The sequence below is a fragment of the Drosophila grimshawi genome, unplaced genomic scaffold (genome assembly GCF_018153295.1).
Source record: "Drosophila grimshawi isolate 15287-2541.00 unplaced genomic scaffold, ASM1815329v1 contig_311, whole genome shotgun sequence".
Classification (NCBI taxonomy): Eukaryota; Metazoa; Arthropoda; class Insecta; order Diptera; family Drosophilidae; genus Drosophila; species Drosophila grimshawi.
Window position 1 is genome coordinate 30,354,146 of NW_025063098.1, and position 18,015 is coordinate 30,372,160.

General features: G+C 34.5%; 3 protein-coding genes across 9 annotated transcripts in view; 2 read left to right on the top strand and 1 right to left on the bottom strand.

The window, feature by feature from the left end:
* Positions 1 to 950: 950 nt before the first annotated feature.
* On the bottom strand, positions 951 to 2,223 carry LOC122322496. 4 transcript variants are annotated; one of them, XR_006246646.1, is made up of 2 exons: positions 2,167 to 2,223; positions 951 to 1,309 (listed from the first exon to the last, which is right to left on the bottom strand). XR_006246646.1 is itself a non-coding variant. In XM_043214932.1 (2 exons), the coding sequence occupies exons 1-2, from the start codon at positions 1,633 to 1,635 to the stop codon at positions 997 to 999; spliced, it is 438 nt and encodes a 145-aa protein (XP_043070867.1). In that variant the 5' UTR covers positions 1,636 to 2,135; the 3' UTR covers positions 951 to 996. The 4 variants fall into 4 exon arrangements, 1 of the variants encoding a protein (XP_043070867.1); XR_006246645.1 differs by lacking the exon at positions 2,167 to 2,223 and adding an exon at positions 1,476 to 2,135; XR_006246644.1 differs by lacking the exon at positions 2,167 to 2,223 and adding an exon at positions 1,459 to 2,135.
* Positions 2,224 to 2,240: 17 nt separating this feature from the next.
* Positions 2,241 to 5,287, top strand: LOC116805991. The gene is made up of 3 exons (XM_032741582.2): positions 2,241 to 2,305; positions 4,057 to 4,503; positions 4,572 to 5,287. The coding sequence occupies exons 1-3, from the start codon at positions 2,300 to 2,302 to the stop codon at positions 4,827 to 4,829; spliced, it is 711 nt and encodes a 236-aa protein (XP_032597473.2). The 5' UTR covers positions 2,241 to 2,299; the 3' UTR covers positions 4,830 to 5,287.
* Positions 5,288 to 15,643: 10,356 nt separating this feature from the next.
* LOC6569704 (zinc finger protein 395) overlaps positions 15,644 to 18,015 on the top strand; it is a 183,678-nt gene continuing 181,306 nt past the window's right edge. For 2 of the 4 annotated variants that reach the window (XM_032741481.2, XM_001995819.3), the window contains exon 1: positions 15,649 to 16,384. In XM_032741481.2, coding sequence (XP_032597372.1) covers positions 15,848 to 16,384 — 537 coding nt within the window. In that variant the 5' untranslated portion in view covers positions 15,649 to 15,847. Of the gene's footprint in view, positions 16,385 to 18,015 lie in introns of all 4 variants that reach the window. The other 2 variants (XM_032741485.1, XM_032741482.2) reach the window with 2 other exon arrangements.

An 18,015-nucleotide genomic window follows, 5' to 3' on the forward strand; every position in this document is an offset into this window, starting at 1 on the left:
GCATTTGCATAAATATATCAATTTTAGGACAACTATACTCCATTCAGAATGAATTTCGCATAATAGAAGGGATAACAAATAAATAGCAAAATTGTTTAAATGTGCACAAATTATTGTGAAAAATATAAATCAAAAAACGAAGATGATCCTTCTGCCCTTGTCCTCTATCCAATTTTCGTCGACGAATATCCGAATGATGTAAAATACAGTTGACTTGCTTAGATTCACCATTTCAGCTATTTGGAGATGTGAATATCCGATCTTGAAGTGTTCCTGGATGAGATTCCGTCGTTCAATGGTAGTCAACAGACCAACAACCAATGTGCAGCAGTGCTGCTCATTTAGCCTTAAATATTCAGGTGCAAAATAAATTATCTTAAATTAATTCTTTCGACTCAATTCAAATTTTAATTTTTAACATATGGTTACAGTATTCCCTCCATAAATTAAAGTTGGTGCTGCTCTTTCAAAATATATACACTTTTTTTCATTTGGAGAAGTGCCATAAATAAGCGATATAAATAAAAGCACCAATAACATTTGTCCTGTGGCTCTGCACCCCTCTAGAATCACTCAGAAAATACCTTTCTAAATGCCAACAACAAATTGTGTGTTGCTGCTGCTGAGGTTGCTGCGGGTGGTTCTGTTGGTACTGCTGCTGCTGCTGCGGCTGCGGCAGCTGGCGGTGTTGTGGCTGACGTTCTGGCTGTTGATGACGCTGCTGCTGCTGTTCCTTAAGTTGCTGCATGAGCTGAGGAGTTGTTGGAAAAACAGAGACGACAACGGAGCTAGGCTGCGGCACCAGGACTCTGACAAGCCAGATGTCTTTTGGGTGGCTATAATAAAAAACGATTTAAGCAAGTAATAACCAATGGGAAGAACAGGCTTAGGAAACTCACCGGTCTGCTGGCACGTTCTAAACTGAGAAGTCACCCAACCAACAAGGTGTTTATAAAGGAGGAATCCTCGATGAAAATCCTAGCAGAATGTGTCGCCCTAACTAGAAGAAGACGCAGCAGCCTGGGGATGCATGTTTTGAATTTCAGAGACATAGAAGATTTCAACCCAACAAATATCATTATATTCGTAGCAATAGTTGACGAGCTCAAGGTCATTGTTTTGCTTTCCCGATCCATGAGAATTTTGTTGTCGCCATCGAGACGTGCGACGGTCCTCCAACGTTTGAAATTCCATGTATAAAGTTGAAGGAAGAAGGCAGGAGGAAAGAGAGCGCAGAAAGCTCAGCAATGTTGGGCAGGTATTTACAGTTAGACAGAGGCTTAGTGCGAAGGTCACTGCAAAGAAGAAACTGAAAAATGTTGCCAGTTACAACTGTGGTCAAATATTTGTGGGCATATTTGAATCGAATTGTCGCAAAGTAATTGCCAAAAATGATTAAACAAAGAGCGGACAGCAGAATTGAGTTGATGAAGAGGATGATGATGGGGAAGATCTCACATCTCACTCAGATACACCTGAATCTTTTGAAAGTGCAAAAGATGACAAAAACCTGGAGGAAGAGCAGATCCCACGAATTGAGCCTGGAAGATCGAAATTGCTAAGAACGGGCAGACCTAGTCGCCCAAGGAAGCAATTTAATATACTCAGCGCAATGGTTGTAAGTGATGTGCCCATTCCAGCAACCTACGAGGAGGCAACGAGCTGTTCGCATGCTTCGCTTTGGCAAGAAGCAGTGATGCACTCTTGAATATCGAAAGACAGTCTTGAATATCGGAAGACACTCTCGAATATCGGAAATAATTACACAACACTGCCCGATAAGCTGCTCAAGTACAACTTTAAAAGCACCAAATATATTAATCTTTTGCATAACAAAATAAACCGTCTCCCAAATGAAATTGGCGAATCCTTGCCAGGCCTAGATACATTAATCTTGGAGCATAACAAACTTGCCGATCCGAATGAACTATTCCAGATACCAATGAGAGTCAAAATTTTGATTAATCGAAATCGATTTGAATGCGATTGCAATTCCGATGCCAATACGAATACATCGTAAGGGTTGTCTCAGCAAAGCAATGAAGGCACCATATAATTTGCAAAGTATTTCGCAATCAGATATAGAAAAATATAGAATATAATTATATATTAAAATAAAATAAATAAATAATATACATATAAATAAAAAAAACAAACAAGACAAACCGGCGGCAACAACAGGCGGAATAATCCAACGCAGCCACCAAGAGGAGATCGCCGGGGACAACTGAGACAAGTCAGGAACAAAGGAGTGGGATCCAGGGAACATTGAGACGACTCGGACTCGGATCATCCCAAAATGCTAGTGAGTTTGCTCCATCACTTTTAATTGCGGCGAATTGGCACGAAGACACCAGCTGATTGTCCATAACCTCCATAAGGCATCGGTGAAAGCAAGTTCAACAGGACAAGACGAAAGCGAGCTAAACTGATAATACTGCTTTGCGATTTATTTGCATGTTAATGAATAACCTTTGAGTCGAATATTCTTAAATGTGGCACGGTTGGCTTTTTACCGGTCCACTTCTCATAGGACGTCTTCTCTATCAACGTTTTTGTCTCCGACCTATTGCAAAAATATTTAGTATTATATATATACTTATATGTACATATACGAGTATATATATACTTATATTTATAAACTGATAATACTGCTTTGCGATTTATTATCATTTTCCTAAAGCCGACTTGTTATAAGCTCAGAGTCACAGAACACACTAAATGAACCTCAAATCGGGAATAATCATCCAAGTGGCAAAAGTTGTTCCACTTTTAAGAGGGATTATATGATATATAGGATAAGATAAGTCAATAAATATTTATTAATTATTGACGTCGATAGATTAGTTTTATAGAAGATAGTATTTGACTTAGTCAGCAAACTCCTTTCTGTATTTTTTCAGATCAAAAAAGTTTTTTTTCTGAGTGTAGCGTTTTACATTTTTTAAGTATTTTGCTGGCAAGAATTGTAAGAGATAGATAAAAAATTGCATGGCCACTCCTACTCCGCCTCCTTGGTGTAAGTCGATATAAACATATATCTCACAATTTGAAAGCTAGGTTAATCTAAAGGTATGTTATTATATATATAATGCATATGTATATTAATATGTTAAAGCAACAATGCTTACATATTTCTGTATGCATAATGTACATAGAGTTGCCACAGCATTCTATATGCAGGTCTCTTAAAAGATCACTGTAAAGACGCGCATAAAATCGGTTAGCGCAATTAGTCGTTCCATTACATTAAGCAAAGACAGTCGCGCAGCGCTGGACCTAAAGATATTGAAATTTATATATAAACATAACTTCTACAGAAAAACTCCTCGTGTTATTTAAATAAAAGACTATATTGGCCGTAATCTAAGAGCAATAGCTAGGAAACTTGGAATGTGGGTAACTAATATCGTTCTCCAAATTTTTTTGATCACGCCCACTTCCTTTTTTTTTAATTATGCAGCATTTATATTTAAACATGAATCAACCTATTGAAAGGCTATAAAACATTGATTTGTAAAGGTATGAATGAATAATAGCAGTGAATTAAAATCTGTAACATAAACATAGAACTGGTTTTAGCAGATAATAAATAACATTAAATATTATATTTGTAGCACATTAATTTAACGCCCAACAATTAATGCTCCTGTAGCAGCAGCCTATTGCTCAAGCTGAGTTTGCTAGAAGGCTTCAGCAATCACGCCCACTTCCGCCCCAAAATTTCGAAAATCCCATATCTCCCGTAATTTAAGAGTTACAGCAACAGTTTGAGAGGCAAACTTGGACGGTATTTCTTGGCTACACCCAGCTATCCGTTGCTATCTGTTATCCTGCTAACTGTTATCAGCTGACATTACTTATGATATCAAAGTATTTCGGAGTCGTCCATTACAGCCACGTTGTCTCTTGTTTCTTTTAGTGTTTTCCACTGTTTTGGATAACAATTTTAATGTTTTTTTTCCAGGAAGAATATTATTCTGTGTGTTTCTCACGATTATTAACGATTTCTTTACAAGCATATATTAATAATAGTTGAAATGTTTCTTATTTCAGAAAATGATGCGCATCTTGTTGTTATTAATTCCTTTGACGACGGGCTTAACTTCTCAAAGGATTTGTGGATGCATTAGAACGACAATAGACTCCTTTAACTGTTCGTATGCAAAAAATGTGGACTTTGAGTGCTTGTCGAGGGAGAAGCCAGTGGAGCTTTCGCTTATCGGAAATAATTACACAACACTGCCCGAGGAGCTGCCCAAGAATAACTTGACAAGCATCAAATATATTAATCTTTCGCAAAATAATATAACCCATCTACCAAATGGAATTGACGAATTTTTGCCAGGCCTGAAGACATTAAACTTGGAGCATAACCAACTGACCGATCTGAAAGAACTACTCAAGATACCTAAGGGAGTCAAAGCTTTGATTAATCGCAATCGATTTGAATGCGATTGCGAACCCAAGTCCGATGCCCAAAAGCTGCGAATACATATAAAGGTTTGTAGCGTGAAAGTGCAATCAACTGATAATTAAATTTGAATTAATTATAAAATTCTTTTCTTTAGGGTATATTTAGTATAGCTATGTGCTCCACTATCGTTTCGGGGATACAAAAGGATGTGCCATTCACAACCTTCTGTTTTGAAAACATCGAAGAAGATCCGATATGGTATGAACATGGGTTATTTAGGGGTCTTGTTATTTTCTTTATTGTTGTTGTTGTTGCAGTTTTCGAATTAAGACAGAAAATTATTACATATTGTAAAAAAACCAAAATTGCCATTGTAAATAGGTGTAAACGCAATTTCTTTCGAGAGAGATAGAGACTTGAAAATTGGAACTATAAAGATCGGTATTTCTTGGATAAAGCCACCCAAAAAAGTATTTCGCAGTCAGATTTTACATTAACGAACTTAGCAACAAAATTAAAATCTCGATTTTGATAAATCGCCCCAAAAGACTTTTATCGATTTCCTACAGTCAGAAAAAAAAGAACCGTGCATCCATATATATGTTAAGTCCCTTATTAATGAATATCAGTACTATTAACTATCAGCATCGCGGTAGCCTTGAATACATTTGAGTTGAGTACACAACGCTGGTGGCACTTCGCAATATTTTCTTATTCAGTCATTCCCTGACGCGGGGAAACTGTAACAATCACATACATTTCGAATTCTTTTTTTCTGAGTGTAGGAAATCGTTGTAAATCTATAATTCCACATATGTCACACAATTAAATTTTTACATTTTTCGAATGTCATTTCGCACATAATAATAAATTGGTATTACTTTTACGTATAAGTAAAAATAAAAATTGTATTATCCGATCAGAAATTGGAATCACATAGAAAGACTTATAAAATACTTAAATTAATTCTTCCTGCTGAATTTATAACAGACTTATTTCTATTATTGCTTTGCTTGTTTTCCAAAACTCAACTGAAAATTGAAGGCTGCTTAACGGCATGATTTATGTAATTGTCAATTAGTTAAGGATTCTTATAATAGCTTTTTTGTTGTCTATTTTATTAAAAGGCATTTGCATAAATATATTAATTTTAGGACAACTATACTCCATTCAGAATGAATTTCGCATAACAGAAGGGACAACAAATAAATAGCAAAATTGTTTAAATGTGCACAAATTATTGTGAAAAATATAAATCAAAAAACGATTTTCTTATTTGGACCAGTGTCCAGCAAAAATTGTAATTGCCTGCCATAAACTAATTATAAATTATTTTTCAAAAATTCCAAAGATCGATGGCAGGTACATATATTAACCACCAAAATGAATAAATGACCCCAATAAAATGGGGTTTGCTAGGTCGGGCTATGTAAAAAAGTACCTTAATTTATGGTCACATATTATTTGGACCAGGGGAGTTATGGACACCTGGGTGCGATATATCCCGGATTTTTTACGTCAGGTTGTTTATTTTCGGTATAAATAGACCAATCCTTCGTAGTCAGTTTAATTATATCCTGCATCTCGGGTACAACTAGCCAACAAGGACTATGGACAAACGGACCACCATTGAACAACGGAATCTCATCCTGGAGCACTTCAAGATCGGATATTCACATCGCCAAATAGCTGAAATGGTAAATCTAAGCAAGTCAACTGTATTTTACATCATTCGGATATTCGTCGACGAAAATTGGATAGAGGACAAGGGCAGAATGGCACCAAATAAGATTATCACCGAACAGGAAGAGCGGAGGATCATCAGAAAAATAAGGGGAAATCCAAAGCTATCGGCTCCAAAACTGTCTCAACAGGTGCAGGATGAACTGGGGAAAAAGTGCAGTGTGGAAACTGTGCGCCGGGTTCTGCGCCCTTTATAAGCGCAAACAATAAAGGGATTAGGTTGACGTTCGCCAAAACACAATGTAACACTTAACATTTTTTGCTAGACACTGGTCCAATTAAGCTGTGAGACACTGTACATGTATTTGTGCGCCACTTTTGATTTGTAAGAAATGTGTTAAAGTGGTGCTATTATTTTGCTCGCAGCTGTAAAGCATGCTTCTATTCCGCATGCCGTCAGAATGGTGGAGCCAAAAGTATTGCATATTTTGAGGCGTGTACAAAAAATAATATCTGTGCACAAATAGTGAGCCACCCTCATGAGTGAGTCGAAGCTATCGCAAAAGCTCTTTATGCATGTGTGAAAGCTTTGCCAAACACACACACACACACACACACTCATTTTTGAGAGTGAGGGGTGGGGGTCGACCAATAGAAACGCTGCCCCAGTTAAGCTCGGCAGCTTTTGACATGTACCGTTTAACAATGAACCACGAGAAGTGGGTCAAGTAACAAAAGCTTTTGCCCTTGGCACAACAAATTTCGTCCTTGATGCGACAGCTCAACGGAATCATCCGGAATATATATAAATATATATATATGTATACGGATGATTAATATATATATATGTATATATATAATGTGTGTGTGTGTGTGCATGCATTCAGCATAGGCTCATCTTTCTTTGAAGTTAACAATTTAGCCTGGGAGAAAGGACGAAAATGCGATGGGAGACATTCAGCTGAGGGGCGTGACACACATACACAACTACAGTTACACACACAAACACACACATATATATATATATATATATATATTATATGTACAATACTGGAATCGGGGTCAGCATATTTATGAACTATTTCCTTCAAATTCGAAGGTTACTAAAAAAATAATTAATATACTCAGTCAAAGTTGGCTGCAATTTTGGCTTAAATTTAGCTATAAAGAATAGCCAAATGTCGCAGTTGCTATTTTCGAATTGAAATCAGGAAACAATAAATTGATATTTCAATATATTTTCATCCTAACAAAACCTTTAAGAAATCATTTATTTATTTCTAATTTTTAAAAAATTCTTAGTTAATTTTAATTTTTCATTTTACATACTATTTAATTTTTTAATTTCAGTAAGAAATTTATAAGTTTTTCTTGCTTACTTCTCTTTAAATAAGTTAATTAAATTTATTCATAAATTGTTTAAATTAATTAATTTAAGAAAAGACCCCTTTGAAAACGATTTTTGCGTCATTATTTATAGCGCAACTGTATTCGCTTGTGGAATCTAAAAAAAAAAAAAAACAAAGAATTAAAATTATATTTTAGAAATGGCCGACATTCAATATAATCAAAAATTAAATGTTATTTTCAAGATTATTATTTAAATCAACAAGAAAGAAGGACAACCAGCGTAGAAGGATTTCAAACCAGATTATTCATTTAATTTCTTAAACAAAATAATTATGAATCTTAAATTATTATCCAGTTGAGTTGAGTTGAGTTGAGGACTAGCCCAATTGTCAAACGAGTTAACAGCGTTTGTCTAGTAAATTTAAAAATAGCCATCTTATACAAGTTTCTAATTTGGAGTTTTTCATTCTCGATAACTTTTCTCATCTGAAAACAGGGCTTTAACAGAACAACAATAAGAATTGGTTGGCAGGGGAAGTTCAACTTGCATTGTACACACACACACACACACACACACACACAGAGAATTGTGTTGCTCTTTTCTATGCAACAATCAAATTGTCTGTTTTGATATTTTCTGTTTTTTGGCTACTTTCCACGAAATATTTTTATGATCGACTGTCAAAATTGTGTGTATGTCGTTGTGTGTGTGGCACAGGGAGCGGCAACTTGATGATCGGTGAAATTAATTTGTTAGCAACAATAAGAATTCTGCTCTTTTTATACACTGAAAGCCCAATTTCAAATTGGGAAAGAAAAGCAGACACTTTCCGTGTTCCATAATTGATTATATATCTACTGACAAATATTCTATGGGTTGCCAACCACTTGAAGTTTTTTAGGAGCCAGAGGCATCAAAATGTATTTCAACGATTGTTCCATGAGAGAAAGGTTTAGTGTTGTTTATCGATCAATATCGATTCCAGAAATAACGATTTTTCAAAGAGTATCTTCCAGTTTGAAGTACCCTTAATCAGCGCAAAAATGGAAATTTCTCTAAAAGCTAAAAAATTATTTTCAATTAATTAAAAATATATATATATTTAGTAATAAATAATATACCTTATATTTTCGCTGAATGTAAGATCGTCGATCTTTCTTGTTTGTTTTGTTTTTTTTTTGCCTGCTGTCAGCTGTCATAGAGTTGGGGGCACCCCTCTGCCCCCTCCCCTATCCCTTAAACAGGTTGTCAAAAAGTTGGACATGACATAAATTTGTATCTATCAACTCGCAACTCACAACTAGCAACTACCAACTACCAACTGAGAACTACAAACTACCAATTTGACGTCTTCTATTGCCAGCTAGCAAACGTATTCGAGTTGCTGTCTTCTACATACACTGAGAGAAAAAATCACACTAATTTTGGCGCCAAGTGTGCCTCGCCTTATTCTCCAACAAGTAAATTTCTAAAAATTTATGCTTGTGGCCTTCTAAAAACCAAGGTTTGCATTTCATAAATTTCAGGCTAGTTTTTTCTGATATTTTGAAAAAATATGTCTAATTTTCAGTGTGTTGTTCATTGCATGCGTGTGTAAAAAGAAGAATTCTGATTTTAGATTTGATATTGCTTATATTAACTATTATTAAGCCATTAGAATTTTTGGAAATAAGTGAACATATTTTATATTTAATATCATTAATTAAATTCTTATAAATTAATATGAAAAATATTTAAATCTAACAACAAATTGTTTTTCTACAAATTTCATTTCTACTTTTCTAATTTGTAGAAAAAAGTTTTCTTATAATTAGAAAGTATTTAAAAAAAAAAAAAGCTAGAAAAAGATAATAAAATTTAAGGCAATTTTATAAAAGTCATGTCGATTTTTTCCAAGTGTACATACATAAATATAAAGGTATCTTAATGGAGAATTTTTGCTTCCCGGTGCTGAAATGTGGACATCAATCAGACGACTTGAATCGCCTCCAACTCACCCCTGGCCGCTCGCTCAATGTTTGCTAACTTGATTTTCGTTATGATCTCAGTTTCGCCCTCTGTAAATATAAACAACAAGCAGCAAACAAACAATGGAAGCAACAACAACAAAAACAACAAGATTCTAATGAGCCAGCACGCAACTTGCAACAACTGTTTCTTAGTCAGTGCCTCAGTTAGCCTTCAACTAGAACAACAGCTCTGTCCACGCTGTCCACTCTGTCCACGGACAGCCAACTGAAGGACAACTCAGCACACATGCCCAGTACACACACACACACACACACACACTCACAACTTGACATGCGCCGTGAACAGAAAAAGCAAAGGCAAAAAACATAAAGCAGCAATTTGAATCATTGAGCAACATTTTTGTGGCGCAACTGAATAAAACTTAAGTTAGGATTTATTCTCAAAGAGCTTAAAATTACATTCAAATGCCAAAGGAAGTTTAAAAATACATTTTGTTATTTGCTTTTTAATAAGTTTTCGAATTACTTCAGATGCAAATTAAACAATTTTGCCGCATGAACTAAATATTTGTAAAGCATAAGTTCGAATTTTTACAGTCAAATGCCAAATAAATAAGGTAAAATACATTTTTTTTATAGTTTGTTAATTATTGTAAGAATTATATGATTATTCAGAATATATAGTTCTAAAACTATGCCTTTCTCAATTTTAAAAATTACGAAAATGATTTATAATTTCAAAGTTTTTTTTTTATATTCTTTGTGTTACTTCTACTATTACAAACTTTTGGTTGTTGAAATTTTGAAAACCAAGATAATGCATATTTTTGACTGCCAAATAATCGTTTTCTTTATGATTCCCCAATTCTGTTTTCAGCCGATACCGTTTGAAATTATCGTTTTATATTTTTATGTATGTACTTTTTTTTGGTTTTTTTTTTAGTGCTTCGAAAAGAAACCTATTAAAAATGTTTCTCATTGGATTTAAATCGATAAGTCGAATGCATAAATAAATAAATCGAACAATTTCAAAAGATATTTAGAGAATTATGTTTTGCACGTGTCGAAACGTGTATAGACATGTTCACTTCAAGGCGTGCATGCACGAACTTGATTGAGAGCAGGTCAGTTTTTTTTTCTTTTCAGGCTCAGCTGTTAATGGCGATAACGGAATGTTGCTACACATGCACACACACATACATAAATACATAAACATACTTATGTGTATATTCATATGTATGTATTATGAAACAACAACACTGTAATTGGAATGTAATTTAACAGACACACACACACACACACATATATACACATGTACGCATTTCGAATGTGGTTTTCAAAATCCGGTTTCGAAGGCAATTCCAATTCGAATCACATAAGAAAAAAATCAAAGGTAAATACAAAATAAACAACAACCAAAATTTACAGTTTTACAAAAGAAATCAAAAAAACCAGTTTTATATTTCACAATAACATTTCAATAACTGTCCAAGGCAAGGAGGATTTTATACAAATATTTATTTACATATTTACTGCGAACTTTGTGAGCCACCCACTGGAAAAAAGCCCACTTCCAATTAGAAATAAGGTCGCGCTGTTAGCTAACAGCAGTTCCCGTTCTAATTGCGCTCTCTTACAATGTTAAGCTACGCTCGCTCTGTTTCTCTCTCTCCTGAACAGCTCTCTCTTGATTTGCTCTCTCAACTGGTTGACCTATTTTCCAGTTTGCGTGTGTGTGTGCGCTGTTGTTGTTGTCTTGCTCCATCTAACGCTTTGTTTTGGTTTTGCTTTTTGCGTTTTGCGTTTCTTTTCGTTACACACAGATTGCACTCACAGGCAAATTGGCAGCGCCGGCAGTTTTGTTATTGTTGTTGTTATTGTTGTTGATGCTCTTCTCTTTGCTACTCCTCTCTGCTTCTTCTTCATTACATTTTTGTAACTGCGTATTTGTTGTAATGCTTGATGACGTGCTCTGTTGAGCACAATGCTGCTGTTGCTGTTGTTGTTGTTTACGCCTTGGAATTTTCACTCGAGAAATGATTAACTAAATTTGTTCAGATCAACGCAGCTAAATAATAAATAATAATACTAACTAAATATATAATACTAAATGCAATATTATAAAAATTCCATAAAAAATAGAGGTAATAATAAATAATAATAATTAAAATAGTATAAATAAGGAATACAAATAATATGTAAATAAATAAATAATAAAAAAGTACATAATAAAATAAGAACAAAAATATATTAATAAAATTGTTTAACTAATAATTAACAATATATGTATGTATATCTTTGTATTTTTATTGGGTTTCCATATTATTCTGTAGTCCTTAAAGAAATACTAATAGTAATAAATAAAATAAAATAAAATATATAATAATAAATAATTAATAATAATAAATTAAATGTGTGTATGTATAACATTGAAATACCTCTAGGTAAATAATATCTTATTATTTTTTTTTATAATATTAATACATATTTTATTTACTTAATTTCTTATTTATTTACATGCAAAATGTAAATATTTATTTAGCTTGGAAATGCCTACATACATAAGTGTACATACATAAGTATTTGTATGTATGACTATGTGTACTATTTACATTTACACACAAGAACTCACACGCACACACACACACAACTTCCCCACAATTTGACCCACACACGAAAAACTACGCAACACATTTCTTGGACCTTGCATGAAATCCACCCCAAAAATATATCAACAACAAAAGCAACAACAACATAAATATATGCGCCTATACATAACAGACACACATACATACACGAGTCCCACACACACACAAATTTATGCTGATGGATATCGAAGCAAACGCCCAGAAAATGCCAGTTCCCCCTCCCACGATCCCTGCACCAATCCACCCGCATCACTGCTGCTGTTGCTGCTGGCGTCGCTGTTGCTGTTGCTGTTGCTGTTGCTGTGCCTACAGAGGTCATTCCAAAGGCAACAACAATGCCAATAACAGCCCAAAGCCAGCATAAAGCAACAACAGCAACAGAGATGGCCCCTACCACGTCCCCTCCCCCATTCCCTTAAACAAAATCAGAAATATGTGTGAGCACCAAAAACAACAGCAACAACAGTGATGTAAACAAAAGCATAATAACAGCTGTGCTGCTGCTGCTGCTACTGCTGATAGGGGAAAGAGAGCAAGATCACGCTCACTGAGTATACACATACACACACACACACACGCAAAGCGCAAGCAAAACAAAGCGCTCTCTTTAACTGTTAAATTTGTGACGTTGACAGAAAAACCGGCCGGCGATTTTTATAGCAAATGCCCTGCAAGCCGAGAACTATCGCTCAAATGGCAAGTGCAGTTTGACAACTGTTCAAATTAAACTTTGCTTATATAATTATTTGTAGGTACAACAATATATATATATATATATATATGTCATTATAAGTATTTTAATTATACATTTGTTTTTATAAATTTAAATTGTAATTTATATATAATTAAGAGTATTTTATTTATGTGTTTATTCATATATATATTTGATTTATATATATTTATAATTAATTATAAATATTTTATTTATATATATATAAATATTTGTGTTTATTTATAATTATTTAATTTATATTGAAAATGTATTCCATTATTTTCAATACATTATTTTGTTTACACTCTGACTTTTTAGAGTAATTTGCAAGTCGCGCAACTGTTTAACAGTTTCTCTCGTCTGTTTTTGTTGCTGAGTTCGCTGCTCAGCTCAACAGCTGATTTCGCAACATTGTTGCTGCTCTGCCAAACAACAGCTGTTATCAGGTTTCCAGTGCCGCGCTCTCTCTCTCTCTCGCTCTTTTGCTCTATCAACTACAGGCACACAGATACACACAGGCACACATGCGCGTCGCTCTGTTGACGTTGTGAAAAATGTTGACAAGTGTTTAACTTTTTTTGTTAACTGCGTAGTTTTTTTTGGGTTGGGGTTGGCAGCAGCAACGACAACGACGCCGACGTCAACATTTGCTGTTATGTTGATGGCGTCATAGATACCTATGCGTGTGTGTGTTTGTGTAAGCGTGTGTGATATTGATATTAATTACGTAGTAATTAGAAATATATATATTTTTGCACATTGGTAATCATTATTAGTTTATTTTATGCATATATACATATGTTTGTATGTATTATTAAAAGTTAATAGCAACAATTTTTATTTTTCATCTGCTAAATCAATGCCGAGGCCTACACATATTAATATACATATGTTTATATACATATGCATATGTGTATGCGTGTGTGTTTATATTGTGAATGCATTTTGCCTCGCTTTCAAGAGCATGTTGTTGCAAGCATTTAACATATTATGCTGGCTGCACACACACAATGTCGCTTTTCCAAGCAGGTATGCATATGCATGTGAGTGTGTGTGTGAAGAGAGAGCGAAACGCGCGCAAGAGACAGAGAGAGAGACAGAGAGAGAGAGAGTCACTTATGTATGTGTGTGTGTATCTGTGTTTGCTGTGTGCTCGTCGTAACTGTAACTCGCCGTTGCGCTCGCTTCAGTCTTTGATAGCCAACGCTCGTGTGTAGACCGATAAGCGCTTCTCATTTACGGATTGCGGATTGTGGATTCGCTCAACGACGTAAAGAAAACAACTACAAAAATTGAACAATTTACAACAAAAAAACCAAATATGATAACAATAAATATATAAATAATTAAAAGCAATCAGTCAATCAGCCAATCAATCAATCAACAAAATTGTGCAGCATCTGAAGCACAAGAAGGAGCAGCAGTAAAAGCAGATTGCATTCATTTTGCTCTCTTACGTTATTACGTCTGTGTGTATGTGTGTCCGTGTGAGACGTAAGAAAAAGTGAAACGACCGGCAGCGAAAGCAGTGTGAAAGCAAAACAGCCAATAAATATATATGTGACACACATACAAAAACAAAAAGGCAAAACATATCAAATAAATAATAAAATTTGTATATTTTAATTTCTGTGCTGTCTATATTTGATTTATTTTGGGGGGAACGTGGCACAAATAGGCCTAAAATTGGATTATGCTTAGGCAAAAACGCAGCAGCAGCAGCAGAAGCACTCTGCCTGGAATAACAGTGACGTTGACGTCGAACGGGCCAAATGCACATCTATCAACGGCTTGCTTCCAGCGACTGGAACTCAATCGAAAGCATTTAAGGCAGCGCATCACATTCAGCCTGGAACTCTATCACAAGAACATTATCAAAAAACACAGCAACAACAAAAGCAACAAAATCAGCGTTTATAAATTGGCCAAATATGTTGGTCAGACTTAAGAAAATAAACGAACTGTAAAACTACGGAAAAATATATAATTTAACTGTGTTTGTGTGCAACAAGTTGCAAATTGATTGCATAAAAAAATACGCAAGTGCAATCAGAAAAAGCTAAAATAAAGTCTTAAAAAATGTTAAAAGTTTACAAAGAAGTCTAAAAAAATTGTAAAAAAAAGCCTTACAAAAGCAAATAAGTCTAAAAAAAAAGCCAACCGAAAGGCGAAGAAAAATGTTTAAACCAATGTCTAAAAAAGGCTAATATAAAATCTAATAAAGTTTTAAGAAAAAGCTGAAATAAGTCTGTAAAAGTAAAAAAGGCTAAGGAAAAAGACTTAAAAAAAGCTGCCCACCAAACAGAACAAGTTCAAGCGCTAAATTTATAGTAAAACAGCAAAAAATTCTAAAGAAAAAGCTAAGCAAATAAAAACTATAAAACTAATAAGAAACGGTGTGTGTGTAATAATTTGCATCTGAAAAGTGTGTGTAAAATAAAATTTAAAAAATATATATATTGCATTTTTGTGCAAGTGCAATAAAAAAAACGGCTACAAAAAAGTCTAAGAAAGACTTACGTTCAAGTGCTAAATTCGAGGTAAAACTAAACAGCAAAAAACCCTTTGCAAGTGCTTAAAAAAGGCTTTAAAAAAAGCTTAAATATTCTAAAAAGGGCTAAATATCTTAGCCAAGTTCAAGTGTTAAAACCATTGTAAAACTAAACCACAAAATTAAAGCAAAAAAAAAAAAAAAAAAACTGTTGCAATAACAAAATTTAAGAAAAGTAAAAAAATAGATTAAAAAGCTTAAAACAAGTCTAATTCAAAAGCTGACAAAATTGATAAAACTAAACAGCAAGAAAAGTATTAAAAAAAAGCTAAACAAAATCCTCCTTCAAGCTTAAAAAAGCCTATAAAACAAGGTTAACAAAAAACCCAAAAAAGGCTAAAAAATGTCAAATGCTAAAAATGCAGTTGCCCGCCACAAAAGCCTAATTCAAGTGTTAAATTCATAGTAAAACTAAACAGCACAAAAAAAAACTGTTGCAAAGAAAAAAGCTAAAATAACAAGCTAAATCGCCCACCCCTTTCCCTCGAAAATCCATCAAAAATTCAATTAATAAAATGTCCACCAGCCGCCGCTTGCCCAAACGCTCGATAATCGGCATCAAGGTGTGTGCCCCTGGCCCCGATGGCCTTTGGTATTCCGGCGTAATTCAGGACGTGAAAACGCCCCCCTCCACAACACCCTCTATGTCCTCCAACTGCACCTCCTCCACCTCGACCGCGTCGGAACCGATGCCGCCACCAAGTTTTCTAGCACCCGGAGATACCCAATTAAATGCAGATACTCGATACATTGTACGCTTTGATTTCAAGACACAATCGAATCCGGCAACGGCGACGACGACTACAACGCCGCCAACTGTCCCCCTGTCCCACATTAGTCCGGCGCAAGCATTGCGCCGTAATGCGATGACTAAAGAGTTCCGTGATTCGGATCTCATCGGACCCGGTTTCCGTTCCATACTCAGTATCCAACTGCAGCCCGGTCAACGCATCTTTATAACCTACAATGGACGCGAACAGAGCGGCGATGTTGTCCAACACGATGTTGAGCGGGATGAGGTCATCGTGAAGATCACAACAATTGGAAATGAGGTGAGTGTTTTTTTTGAGAATATATATATAGGGGTATATGTTTAGGGGAATATTAAGTAATCAAAGATCACTTCGCGAAAGTAGTTGAAACGGATGGAGGGATTGAAGATAGTAAAAGACACTAAGAGTGTAACATAACATGTGACTCTGTACTGAGCATACGATATCGATAGCGATATTGATCGATTGCAATGATTTGATCATCAGCTTGAAGAGGAAGAGCCCAATCGTTATGTATAAAGAAAAGAATTGTATTTGAAAATGGATTTTTTATCATTATTTTCTATTTTATGCAACATTTGTTGCATGGATCAATAAAACCCCCAAACCCATAAAAACCCCAATAAGTATATATTTGAATATTAAATAAAGAAATTAAGTTTCCCTATTTAGGGCATTTAGCGACATTAAATCTCGCATTTTAAGCAGAACAACTTCTATTAAAATAAAAACTAGTTTTCAATTATTAGACATTATTATTCAAATGCATATAAAGCTAATAGAGTAGTCAGATTTATTGCCTAGATTTCCTAATAAGTGGATAAATAGCAGATCGGAATACGCAAACAAATATATCGACTTATATATTTATATATATAAAATATTGCTCAGAAAGCAGCAAATTAAATTATTTGAGATCAATAAAAGCAAAGAATATTATTATGTTCTTACTTGAATTCTTGACACTTTGACTCAATTGAGAGATATATACACAAAAAAAAGAAGCTTTATTTTTTCCTTTATTTGTAGCCACCCACGTTGCATGTTGTATGTTGCACATTGCGCATTGAGTCCGCCCACGACATGATTGCAACTGTGTCAAGGTCAGCCTCAGCCCCATTCGCTGCCCCAGCCTCAGTTGCAGCAACTATCATGTTGAGGGGGGGATGGGAGGTGGCGTGCTGCACATACATATGTATCTATGTATCTTGGGCTAGCAAGGGGAGCATATAGCACATATACCTTCTGTAGCTTATATACATATGCATATATTTATATATTTATATATATATTTATACATGTTTTGGTGCACTTATGTGCATTCGTAGCATGTATCTATGTGCCGCACTCTGCTTTGGCCACTGGCAAATTCGTTTTGAGGGTCGCATTTCGCGTTTCAGAGTCACGTAACTGGGTTAACGGGGCTAACAATGGCAAAATGTGGCCTTCTTCTTCTTCATCTTCTCAGCTGTCCCGGACATGGTCTAAATCCATGGCCAAAACAAACAAAATGTCTATATTAAAGCTCAAATTGTCATCTTAGTGTGATATGAATGAATATTTAATGAAATTTCAATTATGTTGAAGTGATTTGATTAATAAAAATTTAGTTATTTGAATTGCATTTGTTATTCATGAAGTCAGCATTCATCGCTGTTTGAGTAATTAAATGTGGTATTTAATTACTTGAATACTTAACTGCCATTACTTATTCCTGATTATTTGAATTGCGTTTTAATAGAATTTTATCCACTAAATATATTATATTAAATATTATTTAAAAATATATACTTTATCTATATATATATATATATATATATATATATATATATATATATATATATTTATATATTTAAGCTATGAGCTTGAAATTTAGTTACATGAAATACCATTTAGATATTCCCCGCTGT